The sequence below is a fragment of the Trichoplax adhaerens genome, genomic scaffold, assembly GCF_000150275.1.
Source record: "Trichoplax adhaerens TRIADscaffold_1 genomic scaffold, whole genome shotgun sequence".
NCBI lineage: Eukaryota > Metazoa > Placozoa > Uniplacotomia > Trichoplacea > Trichoplacidae > Trichoplax > Trichoplax adhaerens.
The window spans coordinates 10311960-10326440 of record NW_002060943.1 but is presented as its reverse complement, the minus strand read 5'-3'; the positions used below and the strand labels follow the sequence as shown (position 1 = coordinate 10326440).

At 33.3% G+C, this 14481-nt stretch overlaps 2 protein-coding genes across 2 annotated transcripts; one reads left to right on the top strand and one right to left on the bottom strand.

The window, feature by feature from the left end:
* Window positions 1-405: 405 nt before the first annotated feature.
* Window positions 406-8491, top strand: TRIADDRAFT_18255 (uncharacterized protein; the record flags this gene model as incomplete). Its single annotated transcript, XM_002108943.1, has 36 exons — window positions 406-474; window positions 602-685; window positions 1439-1597; window positions 2242-2304; window positions 2448-2543; window positions 2740-2808; window positions 2934-3011; window positions 3261-3347; window positions 3449-3516; window positions 3590-3762; window positions 3852-3942; window positions 4010-4083; window positions 4194-4297; window positions 4388-4453; window positions 4548-4580; window positions 4655-4705; window positions 4789-4909; window positions 5050-5127; window positions 5245-5315; window positions 5387-5451; window positions 5527-5589; window positions 5861-5996; window positions 6071-6172; window positions 6251-6275; window positions 6386-6459; window positions 6524-6568; window positions 6645-6698; window positions 6790-6861; window positions 6967-7079; window positions 7227-7302; window positions 7405-7461; window positions 7579-7691; window positions 7813-7942; window positions 8025-8139; window positions 8217-8303; window positions 8385-8491. The coding sequence occupies 36 exons, from the start codon at window positions 406-408 to the stop codon at window positions 8489-8491; spliced, it is 3069 nt and encodes a 1022-aa protein (XP_002108979.1).
* A 446-nt stretch (window positions 8492-8937) lies between these two features.
* Window positions 8938-13110, bottom strand: TRIADDRAFT_63564 (uncharacterized protein; the record flags this gene model as incomplete). The annotated part of the gene is made up of 17 exons (XM_002108202.1): window positions 8938-9026; window positions 9139-9211; window positions 9276-9413; window positions 9590-9670; window positions 9750-9847; window positions 9962-10007; window positions 10099-10231; window positions 10318-10469; window positions 10566-10624; window positions 10698-10773; window positions 10861-10952; window positions 11102-11195; window positions 11320-11417; window positions 11650-11789; window positions 12037-12143; window positions 12806-12994; window positions 13072-13110. 17 exons carry the CDS (start codon window positions 13108-13110, stop codon window positions 8938-8940), a joined length of 1704 nt encoding a protein of 567 aa, XP_002108238.1.
* Between the last annotated feature and the right edge of the window lie 1371 nt (window positions 13111-14481).

Here is a 14481-nt window from a genome sequence, read left to right as displayed (position 1 = left end):
CCAATAATAAGACATATTGAATTTCTATGACTATAATATTAGAAAGGCCCATAAGAACGGCCAGAAAAACGATAATGTACATTTTACTGTACTGTACTAAAAAAAACCATAGGGGTAAAAAAACGGATCCAAACACTTTTCACCTCTGCTAAAAAAACAGTCAGTACAGTACAGTACTGTACAGTGTACAGTACATTATACTGTATCCCAGTCAGGTCTAATCCCAGAGCATGGTCCACACTGTGCTGTGTGCTCAGTACTGTACTGTACTGTATGACTTTACCACTTTACGTACAGTACCGTACCATTACTACTGTACTGTATACTGTACAGTACAGTACATTGTACAAGGTACATTAAGCCCTGCGCATGCCTTTTAAAATTGGCGCCGGAATACTCAGTAACATGGCGCTTCCAGTGTTGGATTTAGAACTCTTTCGTCGCAGATTAAAAAGTTTCTATAATAGTTGGAGAGTGAGTTACCAGAATTTTCTTTTACAGATATACTATGATTTTTAATTTCTAGACTTTCGATTTTTATCAATTAAATCGGCTAGTATCCTAAATTGGGCAATGTTACATATATTTTTATTCGGAATAGGAGACTACGCCTGAAGTGGATGCTACAGTCATCTCTGTTGGCAGCGATGACAATATTATTTATGCTAAGTCAATAGCTGTTCAGGTAATCCCTCTTGTTTTACAAAATTTTAGTTAAAGACTAATTTAGCGGGGTATCTTAATACCAGCTCATAAACTATCCATTTTACTTAGTGTAAAATCTTGCGCGAGGAGATTGCGTACTGTACAGTACCTCATAAAACATGTGCTGTTGTGCAATGATCGTCCTGCTTACCGAAATAATACGGTAACTGTAGGCGTACATTCAAAATGAGGGACAGTGTGCAGCACGTGCGAGCTTACAGATAGTTACGAAGGAATTTATAAATCGATGTAGTCAATTTAGCGTGATACACCCCTGATTAGTGCGATAGACAGTACCGCAAATTGCGAAAGATCAGCTCATCCTTTATTTCAGTACGAATATGGATGGTCTCCATACTTTATACAAATAATATGGAATTGGAGCGTACTTAACCATAGTCGAGCTTACAGTACGTATAACGAATAATGAAGTTATATGGAACTTAGTTGATGTCATATTTGCACTTGCTGATAAATTTGGCGGGTTTCTATGACTTCTTTTACTCTCTGTTTCTTCTTACTATCTAAAAAGGTTCATTAGACAATTTACGAGCAATACAGATTTATCTTTTTTTGTCTGTGCTTCTACGGTACATTGAAGCTATGAAGTATACGAATTTGTCAACTTTCATTACAATATGGGATTGCTATTTTACTATACACTGTATACGATACATCGTTGCTTTCCTAATGAAATTAATATCCTTTCTTTTCGTCATACTTACCATTACAGGCATGGCTTCTTGGGTGTGAATTGCGCGATGTTATAATTGTATTATGCCATGACCGGCTGTATATTTGTGCTGGACGAAAGAAGATTGAATTTTTACAACCCTTACAAGAATGCACTGACGAAAACATAAAAAGTGTGATTTACTTGACAAAGCATAAAGTAAGATCTGGATTAAAATAATACCGTAAGATAATAAGATGAAAAATAAAATGCTGTTGTTTACTAGTCACTCCAAAGCGTATCTTTTGAATAGAGAGATCATATCGTTAGCGATAAGCGGCGGGTTGTTGAGCCAGTAATGACGACGTTATGATTTGATTAAATTCGTTGTTATTGTTGAAGAGTGATCTACAGTGATGTATCTTTGTAATATTGATCAGGCGCTCGGCTGATATGTGAAGGATGCACTTGTGCAGTGATTTAAAAATAATGATTTGCTCGTACAAGCGTATTTCTCGCATGAGACTATTGAAATCTTTGAATGTTCTTTATCTGTATGAATATACATACCATGCACGATGACAGATGTCCCGTACCAAAACATACTCGCATTAAGCTTATTCTTATGAGTGAGCATTGCACGGTATGCACCTACAGTACTATGGTAACGTCAGATCTTGTATCTCGACGAAAATTAACCTAACCCGATTTCGTTTAATTAAATTTAGTAAAGTTCCTATCGCTTTTAAATATATGCAAGTATTGGAACTAAAACATAGCATTGAATAAGGTTTACAAATGTTTGATTAGGTAGGTCCATCTGTGAATTGCAAGTATTAATTACATAATAATTACTTTTGCAGGGTGTGGATGATAACCGTGATAATTTCACAGAATTAATAGATGCTATCAAGAAAAGTAAAGATGTAAGGCTGCAGCTAATCGTGTCTATGGGTTACATTTATAAAATTACGTATAAGATTATGCTGTATTGAACACAGAATGAATTCTAATATTAGGCATAGATTTGCTAATAGATTGATTAAAATTAAACTTCATTTATGACCAGGGTAAGAATGTTGGAGTAATACCCAAAGATAGGCTCACTAGTGATTTTACTGAAGCTTGGAAGGATGTGCTAGATAATGATAATGAATTAGCAAAGGTTTGATTAGACTATGCGGTTATTAATCAAATAATTTGATACTGTAATTAGGGAATTTCTCAGCAACTTAATTCATTCATATGCATAATTGGTCTAATACGCTTAGAGTGTATCGATTATTTAATATTATTCTATAATATTGATAATTGGAATGTGTTTGATAAACTGATAACTTCAACAAAATATTTTCCGCTAGGTTGACATCACGCCAACGATTGTACAGGCAATGGCTCCAAAGGACGAGTCAGAAATTAACCTGATTAAGGTATTTCTTATTAAACTTGTCTTCCTCGTCCAAATTACTGAATTTTTTACAATAATTATTTCGAAACTGAATGTGGGTTAAATTATTCATCTCGGTAATACATATATTACACTAATATTTTCTAGAAAGCTGCACATATCACTTCTGAAGTATTTTCTAAGCATTATATCATGCAGATCATGAGCATCATAGATCTTGAAAAGGTAACTACTATGGGCTATTGATCCAATAGAAAACTCCTCTTCAGTTATATCACTATATTACTACTAGCTGCATGTGCAGATTAGCTTAAGAGTACTGTAATTTCGACTGTGTAAATGGGTGATTGTTCACGCTATGGAATTTGATGATTTTTGATACATTTCTACTAATAAACTATTTTACTGTCTTGATTTTTGAGCACGTTTCAACCAGATATAATCTATGCTTATAATGATATTTCAATTATTTAGAAAGTTAGTCATTACAAACTAGCGGAATCTATTTCTAATGCTATCGAATCCGAAAAATATTTAGCTCCTAATATGGACCCTCAATTGGTAAGGGAACTCTTATTATGCCAGATTGGATTATTCTATATCGAACTTAACTAGTACCAACCATAAATTTGCCATTTGTATGATTGCTAACTTAATTATAGGTAGAAGTTTGTTATCCACCAATTATCCAAAGTGGTGGAAAACAAAATCTTAAATTTAGTATAACTAGGTAAGGCAGATTGGTTATTATTTTATCTTAGACCCTAGATCTAACATTTATCTTGTATCATTTATATTTATAGCAATAATGAACTCTTGAAGTATGATATTATTACGTGCTTTTTTGGAGCACGATATAAGCTTTATTGCTCCAATATTGTGCGAACTTTGCTTGTTGAACCAACTGAAAGGCAACAACAATTGTATAATTTGTTACTTGAAGTGGAAGAAATTATTTTACAGGAACTTAAAGAAGGTAACTAGTTATTATAAACATTTAGCATTACTAGTATTGATATATATGTACCTATTAGATAGATAACTTATTAAATAACTGTAACTTAGGAGTTAAGTTAGCAGAAGTTTATGATAAAGCGAAGAATTACGTCGTTAAAAGAAAACCGGAATTAGAATCTAACTTTGTTAAAAGTGTCGGGTTAGTCGCTTCTCACTTTCACTTACTGTACTGCGTACAGCTTTCCTGATTGATATGTTTGTAATAGTTTTGCCACTGGAATCGAGTTTCGCGAAAGCGTTCTATCAATTAGTCCAAAGTGCACCGTATCTGTTAAAAAGGGTTGGTAGAGACTGTTGACGGATTTTAAACTCCGTGCTGGTGATATTAAGGAAACTTAAATTTCTATTTTAATGCTTGTCTATAAATAACTTTATCCTTAAAATTATCAGGAATGGTTTTCGTAGTCAACGTGGGCTTCTCTGATATAGCGTATGAAAACGATAAGGCAAATACGTATGGTCTGTTCGTTGGGGATACTGTAATTGTTAATGAGGTAGCGTAAATTTTCTGTTATATACTGACTGTAATCCTCTAAGATTACGAAACCATATTCGCCATATAATCTCTTATCTATAAAATTTAGGATACTTCGGCAACTGTTTTAACTTCAGCTAAAAAGAAAATAAGAAATATTGGCATTTTTCTGAAGGTAATAGTAATAGTTGAAACCCCAGCTTTTTATTATCAGTTACCACCAGTTGTATGTCCCGACATTTTCAAGTTTTATTTCATTCTCCTTTAAGAATGAAGATGAAGATAGTGAAGAGGAAGATGAGGTTCTAAAACACTTGCGTTCAATATTTGTTCTTGCGACTGATATCGATATTAACGGCTTTACACTATTATGTAGAGCGATGTAATGCCAAGAAGATCTACTACTATTTTGGAGAGTAGAACGAGGGTAAGTTAACCTTTGATTGGAAGATATGGTTCTAGCGATGATTTTCCTTGTAATACAGTGAGATTCCTTCTACAATTTTTTAGTCTGAAGAAACTGCCGAAGATAGAAGAAAAGTTCATCAAGCTGAGCTCAAAAGGAAATTAAACGAAGAGGCTAAGGTATTATTTGTTGAAACCCCATCTGTATATGATATCAAAATTTTCGGTTAACATCATCTATCTACGCTACAGGCAAACTTATTAAAAATGCGCGGAGAACATGTGGAAAAGAAGTAAGGATTTATTTCTAAGTCCTCATTTGAGATTTCTATTTCCTTAGTCTAAAGACATTAACGTTTTTTAGAGTCAAAGAGAAATTATCATATAAAAATCAGAGCCTTATGCCCAGAGACCCTGATATTAGTAATCTGAAGATATACATCGGTACGGAATAGTCTTAATTTGTTTTCAGATAACATGTTTTTCACATATTAAGCCTGTATAGGAATAATAGGGCGTTGACTAAGCAGTAAATTACTGTGCTTAATATATTTATTTTAGATAAGAAGCAAGAATCTATAATTCTGCCAATTTTTGGCATAGCAACGCCATTCCATATATCAACGATTAAGGTACTGTAGTTATACTTTGCATGTTCTATTTTTAACGCGCAGTGTGTAAGAATCTTATCGTTTACTACTAGAACGTCAGTCAGAGTGTCGAAGGCGACTATTGTTATTTAAGAATTAACTTCTTCTATCCTGGCAGGTAGTGTTAATACTTTCATAATTATAACGGAAACAGGTTAACGTTGACAACTTACAGTTACATTTTCTCTCACAGTGCCTTGGGTCGTTTCGATGGCAACGTATTTTCTCAACCAGATGCTACCTTCTTGAAAGAACTGTATGCAATTATAAACTATAACTATCAATTAATATTAATTATATAGCCTCAATGGGCATGTTGTCCTATAGCTTATCGTTAGGCACAACTATATCATTTGAGGCCATATTAATATACCGTGTTAATCACGATGGTTTATTTTGTTTGAAGCAAAGCTGTCGTTTCATGCCATGGTTATAGTATTTATAGCACCTACAAATTTATCTGTAATTATTATTATTGCAATAGATTATTGCTTAAAGATGTAAGGTATTCTGTCTAATTCATGTAGTACGTTCCGGAGTCTTAACACGAAGCAATCTGGTTCAACGACTTCTCCCAGTATGAATCTTATGACTGCATTTCGTTTAATTAAAGAAGTACAGAAGGTTTATAAAACTCGAGAAACTGAACAACGAGAAAGAGCGGTAAATAAATTAACAAGTAAAGTAGAAAAATTAAATTTCATTCTAAAAGCCCTGCATTGACTTATTTATAATAGGGTATCGTAGAACAAGAGGCTTTAATAGTTAACCCTAACCGTAGTAATCCACGTCTGAAAGAAGTCTATCTTCGACCGTCTGTTAGTCAAAAGAGAGTATTAGTAAGTAACTGCCTTTCTTTTATCACGTTAATAGGTGCTAGCCCGCAAAATTATATATATTTTATTTTCACCTTTTAGGGAACTTTGGAGGCACATACTAATGGTAATACTTTGTTATAAAATTTACATTACTATTAATATAAGATCTACATGATAGTACTTTTTATATGCTCTAATAGCGCAAGCTAAAAGATTATCATTTTGCTTTATAAGGTTTTAGATATACGTCTGTCAAAGGAGAAAAGATTGATATTCTTTATGCTAACATAAAACAAGCCTTTTTCCAGGTTAGTATAGGATAAATTGAGTGTTGTCAATATTTAGATTTGACTATTTCCATTTGCTTTGCAGCCATGCGATCACGAAATGGTCATTTTATTACATTTCCACCTGCAAGTCAGTAAATGAATGTTTTATCCACTTTAGCACTAAAACCTAAATGTTAAAAGATCTAATTGTTTATTTGTGGTAGAATGCCGTGTTAATGGGCAAGAAAAAGGTGACAGATATCCAAGTTTATACGGAGGTATGAGTGATAATTGTTACTAGAATCAATACCATTTAATACCTTTTACCACAGTTAAAAAATCTTTCAATCTTTTTTCCGGGCATTACAGATAGGAGAGATATCGGCTGACTTGAGCAAATACCGCCACATGCATGATAGAGACGATTTAATGGCTGAACAGGTATTAAATAGCGTTTCTGAGACTACCGTACTTTATATAACCATGCAACCGGCAATGTTATTGTATGTTGTATCATTAAATATTTATTTCCTGTCTAACTTCAAGACTGAACGAGAACGTAGACACAAATTAAAAGTCTCTTATATGGGATTTACTGAAAAGATTGAGAATCTAACAAATAAGCAAGTAGAATTTGATACCCCTATAAGAGAACTGAGGTATTTAATTCTATAAATACTGGAATGGCCCAATTTACGCTTTTATTGTAACTATTATTGAAGTTTTTATTAATGTGACGTTCATCTAGTATAGTATAGTGTTATGGGTATGCTTCTTACTGATTTATCATGCTAAAATTTTTTAAGTTTCTATGGCGTACCACATCGAAGTACGGTCCTGCTACAATTATCGAACTTCTGTCTGGTCCACCTTATAGAACAGGTATACTAATTTTAAGATTTTCAGATCATTTAAAATAATAATGATAAAGAGTATACTTTCCGTTACATCTACGCTAACAAATTAATCATTTATCAAAAATAGCCTGTCTTCATTGTATTCTTCCGAGAAGTGGAATTAATCCATTTTGAACGTGTTCAGGTATTTGCAATAGTATGCGTACCGAATCATTTAGTATACTACCATCTGCGGAGTGTAAATTTTAAATATCATCTATGATTAATTCTGCAATATACTTTACAATTTTCTTTATAATAGTTTCACTTAAAGAGCTTCGACATGGTGATAATTTTTAAAGATTATTCAAGAAAAGTTGCAACTATTAACTCTATTCCTATGTCATCGCTTGATAAGATAAAGTCTTGGTTCGAGTAAGTTTACTTTTATGAATACTACGATAAATTTAATAATATTGCAGTATTTAAACTCGTATAATCTGCAGTATACGTATGCTTATTTTACCCAGTCCTAAAAAGAATGCATTCTTTGCAGTCAATATGATATTCGATATACGGAAGGCATTCAAAACCTCAATTGGACTAATATAATGAAAACTATCAACGAAGATCCTGAAGGTTTTTTCGAGAATGGTGGCTGGAATTTTTTAGATATGAACGACGAGGTTGAATGCTGATCATACTTAGTATAAAGCTTTATGTATTTCTTTAAAGCTTAGATCTAATGCACGAAAAACTACTCAATAGGACAATGGCAATGAATCTCTTGATGAATCAGAAGAAGATGATGTTTACGAACCATCAACGGACGAAGATGAAGATGAAGATTATGAAGAGTCGATGTCATCTGCCGTCGAAACAGGTCAAGTTAATATGATTCGTGATTGTTAACGTAACGCAATATAATATATAATCTCAAGTGATATTTTATACAAGCAGATGATGAAGAAGATGAATTGTGTGAATTAGATAGTGACGAATCAGAGGGTAAAGACTGGGATGAACTGGAAGCAGAAGCTGCTAAAGGTTAAAAGCTCTAAATTAGTACGATTCTATATCATTTCAATAGATTATCCCATCTAATTTAAAATGTTATTCATAAATTAGCTGATCGAGAAAAGCAACCAGAGTATGATGAAGATAATAACTCAAGGAAACGCGGAATGAGTAAAAGTTCGGCCAATAATCGCCCAAAGAAAAAGTCCAGACATTAATTCGATTTTGTTATTAGCATAATACTACTTTTACTGTAACATCTAAGTTCATGGTAATTAAGCATAACCTGCCATTAATCTAGTGCTAAGGGTTACCGAAGAATAATTTATTGTAAAATATATCGCAGTGTCAATAGACTTATGCGAATCAAAGAATCTAAAGTTTAATGAGCAAGGCCTAATGCAGCCGAAGCTGTGCCTTATGTCTTGATCATGATTAAAATAATAAAGGTCTCGATATGTTTAAAGTGTCTAAGTAATCGATCACATTGAACACAGTCTACTGAATTTACAATAACTTTAGGAATTAATAAGTTTAATATATAACATTGTGCTATAGACCACCGCAGGCGTTAATGCATGTATAATTGCAAGCAATAACGTTATGACTTAATAAATCTATGCGGTATATCCTGTAATAACGAGTTATTGATAGTTTTATGAACTTAAAATCTATCGATTAACGACAAAATGCGACGTTGTTCTGCATCTTTGCTATCTTTACTATTTGCGTCACCGATTTGACTTGCATATTCTATACATTAAAATAAAAGATTAAATTCGTGCGTCAAGTTAGATACATTTTTGCCCTTAATTAAAATAAGTGGTAAAATAGACCTGCTACGGTATCGAAAGATGTACTATACCTCGCATGATATCCTTTACAGCCTTCATGGAACCTCCATGCTGATTTAATAACGTTTGAATACGATGCCTTACCTGGATAAAGAGTAGCGAATTAGTGTATAAAAACGTAAAGTTTGTGCAGGTGCATTAGACATACATTTGGACCACCAGCAGCTGAAGCCTCCAACATGATCGTATCAATAAGATGCAGGCTAAAAAGACCTGCATCCAATCGACGTAGATAGAATTCCTCTTCTAAACTTTCGTCAATCTCTTCACCATCATCAGCTAATTCCTACGAGAAACAGTGTTTGCCCGAAATCACTAGTAAGTCAGCAGCATTATCATTAATCAATTTATCACCTTAAATTACGTAAAATTAGTGCATTAGCACCAGAGTGCAAACATTTTAGAAAATCCTAAGTCGAAGATATGACAGTACTTTGTAAATTTTTATGGATACTGACTTACTCGTTTTTCTTCTTCGATTTTATTATCACATTCTTGAACACGATGCATATACTCAAAATGTAGCTCCATAAGACGATCCACCTAAAATAAAATAATGTTTCTCTAAATATAATCCGTCGATATGAACACTAAGTATTAATTCTAGTAATGATTAATTTACCTTCTCGAAATCGTTTTCGATAAATTTATTCGCTAATCTAGACTTGGATTGTCCTGAACTATGCCGAAATAAATGGACCATAATGGAGCAAATGTGTTCTAGATTTCAACAAAACATAGCAATTCATCATAAGAAGAATTTTTCTCGCTTTATTTGTAAAAGTTTCAGAATAAAAGTTTAAAGTGATTGATGTAATGTTGATAAATTCTAACCTATATGCTCACTTTCATTGGTCAGTTTTTTAAACATTTTTGGTGTCTAAATAATAATAAAGCAAACTCATAACATTGAAATTTGTAGCTACTACTTTATTGTAAATTTCGAAAGGAGATGCAACACGGCGTCATACTTTCATAAATAAAGGAAAAAGACTACGTAAACCAAATAGTTCTATAAACTTTACAGCACAATCTGGTCCATTATAGTTTGATAAAACATAAGTTAAAGTTTTTATTGCTCCTTTGCTACTAAGCTTTTTCGATCTAAAATGGTAGGAATCATTAGAAAGAGCATCACGTAAACGGATGTCAGTTGATAATAATATTTAATAATAATTCAATACACCTACCTTAGCATCAATATCATTAACTGTAGACCCTCACCACGTAAAAATCTTTCGCAATTTCCAGGACACTGCATTAATGATGAACACAGGCAATCGAACAAATTTTCCAGCATTTCAATTTCGTCTGCGGTGGTCGGGTCTCGCTTATGATATACCTTGAAAATATTACAGACATGATAGGATACTACATAAACGCCCGTTATAGTTGTACTCGTATAAGTAATATAGAACGAAATTTGAGCGAAACTTACAGACAATATTTGAAGTAGTGTGTCGATACCCTCTAATTCGCCTAACAATGTGCGATTCCCTATAAAAATTTTGTGGCAAGCATGAGCTAATCGTGAAGAATATCATACTCACCCTTTACGTTTAAAGTATACCTTCGTGGCCTTGTAGTAGGACTGCAAGTATTTCACAAGAATAGGCTTTATTTGCATCATAGGTGTTGCGTTTCGCCTAAAATAATAACACCGTTCCAATGTATGACAATACGACTGTTTGTAATCTAATCAATCTCTCATCCGAAAAGAAGTATTTGCTTACCACTAAACTCCTCAAAATCCACTGCATAAGTCCTTGATTCGCTGCTTCGGTAGATAACTCAGGTTTAAACTCTGTTAGATTTTCAATAATAGCTAGAACAGTATAAATAAAAGTCATTAATGAGTGTCTTTGTTTATAATTTCAAGAACGATAATTTTATGAAGTTAGTAGCAATCACTTTAATAATTTAATACGTAAAAAGCGTCCAATTACGTAATTTATTGTTAGTCAAAAGTCAAACCTAGCGTATTATGAACTCCATCAGCTTCTTCTCTTATAGAATCGTTTAGTCGTTCAATGTTTTGAATTAATAAAGTGACAATTTGATTCTCCACCTAAATCATTTTATCACGATACGCAAATATAAGGGAAAAACAAATTTTACTTATGTCACGGATATCACGGACAGTAGCATAAAAGTTAATTATTATGTTAATGAATGAAAACGGTTTATCTAACCAGAACGTCTATTAATGCCACTGCTCCCTCATGACTTTCGTGTAAACTATCAACATCAGTCATCTCTTGTAGTAAATCCACAATTGCAATGGATATATCTGTATAATAGAAAATCGGACATAATTACGATATTTCAAGAGCTGAAGTAGAAGGGTAGGTATAAAGTAAGTAGTAACCAATAACTACAACAATGATGAGAAGCAGTATGTCTCATTATGCTCTAAATTCGTAATGGCCATATAGCTTTATAGTTCTATCTCTTTAGCAGTACTGCATAGCTTATTAAAGTGATAAAATAAATATTTATAATTATAATTAAGTGAAAACTACCAGAATTATCGTGAGTCAGCAGATCAACGAAGGATTTGATAGTGTTTAGCTCGACCAATTGTGGATAGAGTTCCGGGGCAGTAGCAATGACATTCAATTTCTGAATTTCTTCATACAATTCAATTTCAGATTCCATAAATCTATGCATTGACAAGTAAGTTATTATGTTTAACAAATAGCTATATACCGTAGTAATACCAGGGTCAATCAGATGTGAAGATGGTGATTTATACTTAACTTACATAATTATTAATTATAATTAGCAATATAAATAAATTATCTACCACGTCATATTATATTTTTACTAGTTGTATACATACGTATCTTATCCTTTTAACATAGATTATGGTGCATAGTATGTTAGAGATTAAAATTTTACTAACGTACTTCTTTGGATCATCAGGATGTTTAATTCTCATCTCTTGATTCTTTGATACCTTCTTCTCGAAACTTAGTATCAACTTCTTTAGGCTATGCGAATCTAATGATTCTGTCTTTGATATCGTACGTCAATACAATTAGACAGCATGAGTTAATTATAATCACATATTGTTAAGTCTACTTACACTTTTAATGTACAGATAATAGAATGTGTTACATCAGTAGGGCAGTAATGATAGTTTGTTCTTATTGACAGATACACTATATAGTAGTGAATAGCTTTGTATAATGTGCTTTGCAGCGCATATTAACGTAAAAGAACTTAAGTACAGTGCTCTACTTGATGAAGAAACCCTGCTTTTGCATCAGTCATTTTGCAAAATGACCGATTATCTATACGGTAAACGACATATATACAGTTGAAAATGAAACTTTGTAAACAGTAAGAGCATGGTGACAGACTGAGTGTCTATAAGGTCTATTCAAATGAAGCCACAAATAATGTTAAGTATTGTAGCATAACTTTAACGAGGGATAACTCGAAGGAAATAATAATTTTTTTTCCCTCGAGTTGTCCCTGCTTTGACCGCAGACTGTATTGTTTGCAAATACTTGTAAATCAGAATACTGTAAACTAAAGTACGGTCTGCATGATACCTCTTAAAAGCGAACATACGCGAAACCGTCTAGATTGTAAGCGTACTAAGTTAACAACAACATTTTAGGGCGAAACATGACTGATGTATTTGCTTCAATAATCAATCAACGTATTTACCTCTGGCTCATCATCTAGCATGGCTAAGATTTTATCACGCTCTTCATTGCTCAACTTTGTGCTACTAGTTATAGCTGCAGCTGCGGAGCTGCTGTTTCCACTGGATGAAGCACCTAAACTTTTATGATCATCACTGCCATCTATACGCCTTCGCTTCATAGGACGATCATCCTCAAATTGGTACAATTTCTTAGTTAATTTCATAAAGAGTGCTACGGGAACAAGTATTTATAAAAAATGTCAAAAGTTATATCAGTAATACTCACTTTTTCAGCTAATTGTAGGAGTTCGCCAACATCAACCATTTTCGTAAGTTATCTCCGGGCGCGAGTCTGTTCGTGGAATCTATGAACAATGGAAATACGGTTGATTTATACCAGGTTTACAGTACACTGTACGTGACGTAACTGCATACTGTACTGTACTGTACTGTATTGTATAGTCCAGTGTACTGTACTGTACGTACTGTACAGTACAGTACAGTACACTGCTACTGTACTATTACTGTACTGTACTGTACACCGTAGTGATGCAGCGAATACGCCTATAACCTTAACATACAGTACAGTACTGTATCTCCGCGGGCAATATGCACTTTCACCAGGGACTCCTACAGGAGAAATTCATAAATTTAAAATTTTATGTTTTAAATTAAATTAAATTAAATTAGAAAGTCCTTGCGTTGAGATTTTACACGTGAGAGACTCTTTGCATCGTGTCCGTGTGACAGAAAGTCGCATACGTGTATATACGGGTATATAAACTGGTTCAAGCTTTGCAGAGCTAGTCATACTTGTGCGTCCAGCTCTTTTTCTGCTATACTAGTAGTAGTCTATGCTGTGACAGTGGTGTACCTGGTTCGCGTTAAAAATTTAAATTTAAATTGTACTCAAAGGTACTTTTCAGGTTAAAGACCGTGACTGAATAAAATAAAATTTATTAAAGATTCTGTTAATTAATCTATTGATCAGTAGCAGAAGAGCGAATCATAGCTGTAGTGATAGACGCCTGTGATTGCGTAGCTGCTATACTCTTACAGAATTTTGACTTTATCCGTCCACAATTTGTTTAGAAAGCAACTATTATCTTCAGACAGCAGCAAAGCTTACTGACTGAGAAGTGATAGGCGACTCCAATGGGTCAGCAATTGCAGTGTCAATGTTCTAAAACACATAGAAACAGTATACTGGTTCTGTCACCTAGTCAAACCAGGGGTAAGAGAAGAGCTTTGTCATTACCATAGAGAAGAAATACTATACGAATATCTGAGAACACAAGGCAATACAAATTGTACTGTGCAACTGGACTGTCCTATGCCAATATGTAACATTTATGTTTTATTGCAAGCTTAGGCAGTCCACTTTTTGGTAATAAACAAGTGGCAAAGAATCAAATGTCGTGCAAGCATACGTTATGTTTACGGGCCAGTTTACCGGTAAAATTTTACATTAGTTTAATATATCTTGCAGAACAGAATTTATCATCATTGACAACTTACTATTAATCTACCTTAGCAACTATCAAATTTAATTTTAAAATCATAAAATACCTTAGAATGTATTGTACAGCATATATGAAGGTATGTACTTACGAAATGACATTTTTAAATGTATAGTACATTATTATACTATGTAATAATATGATACAGTATACACAATTATAATAATAAATAATAA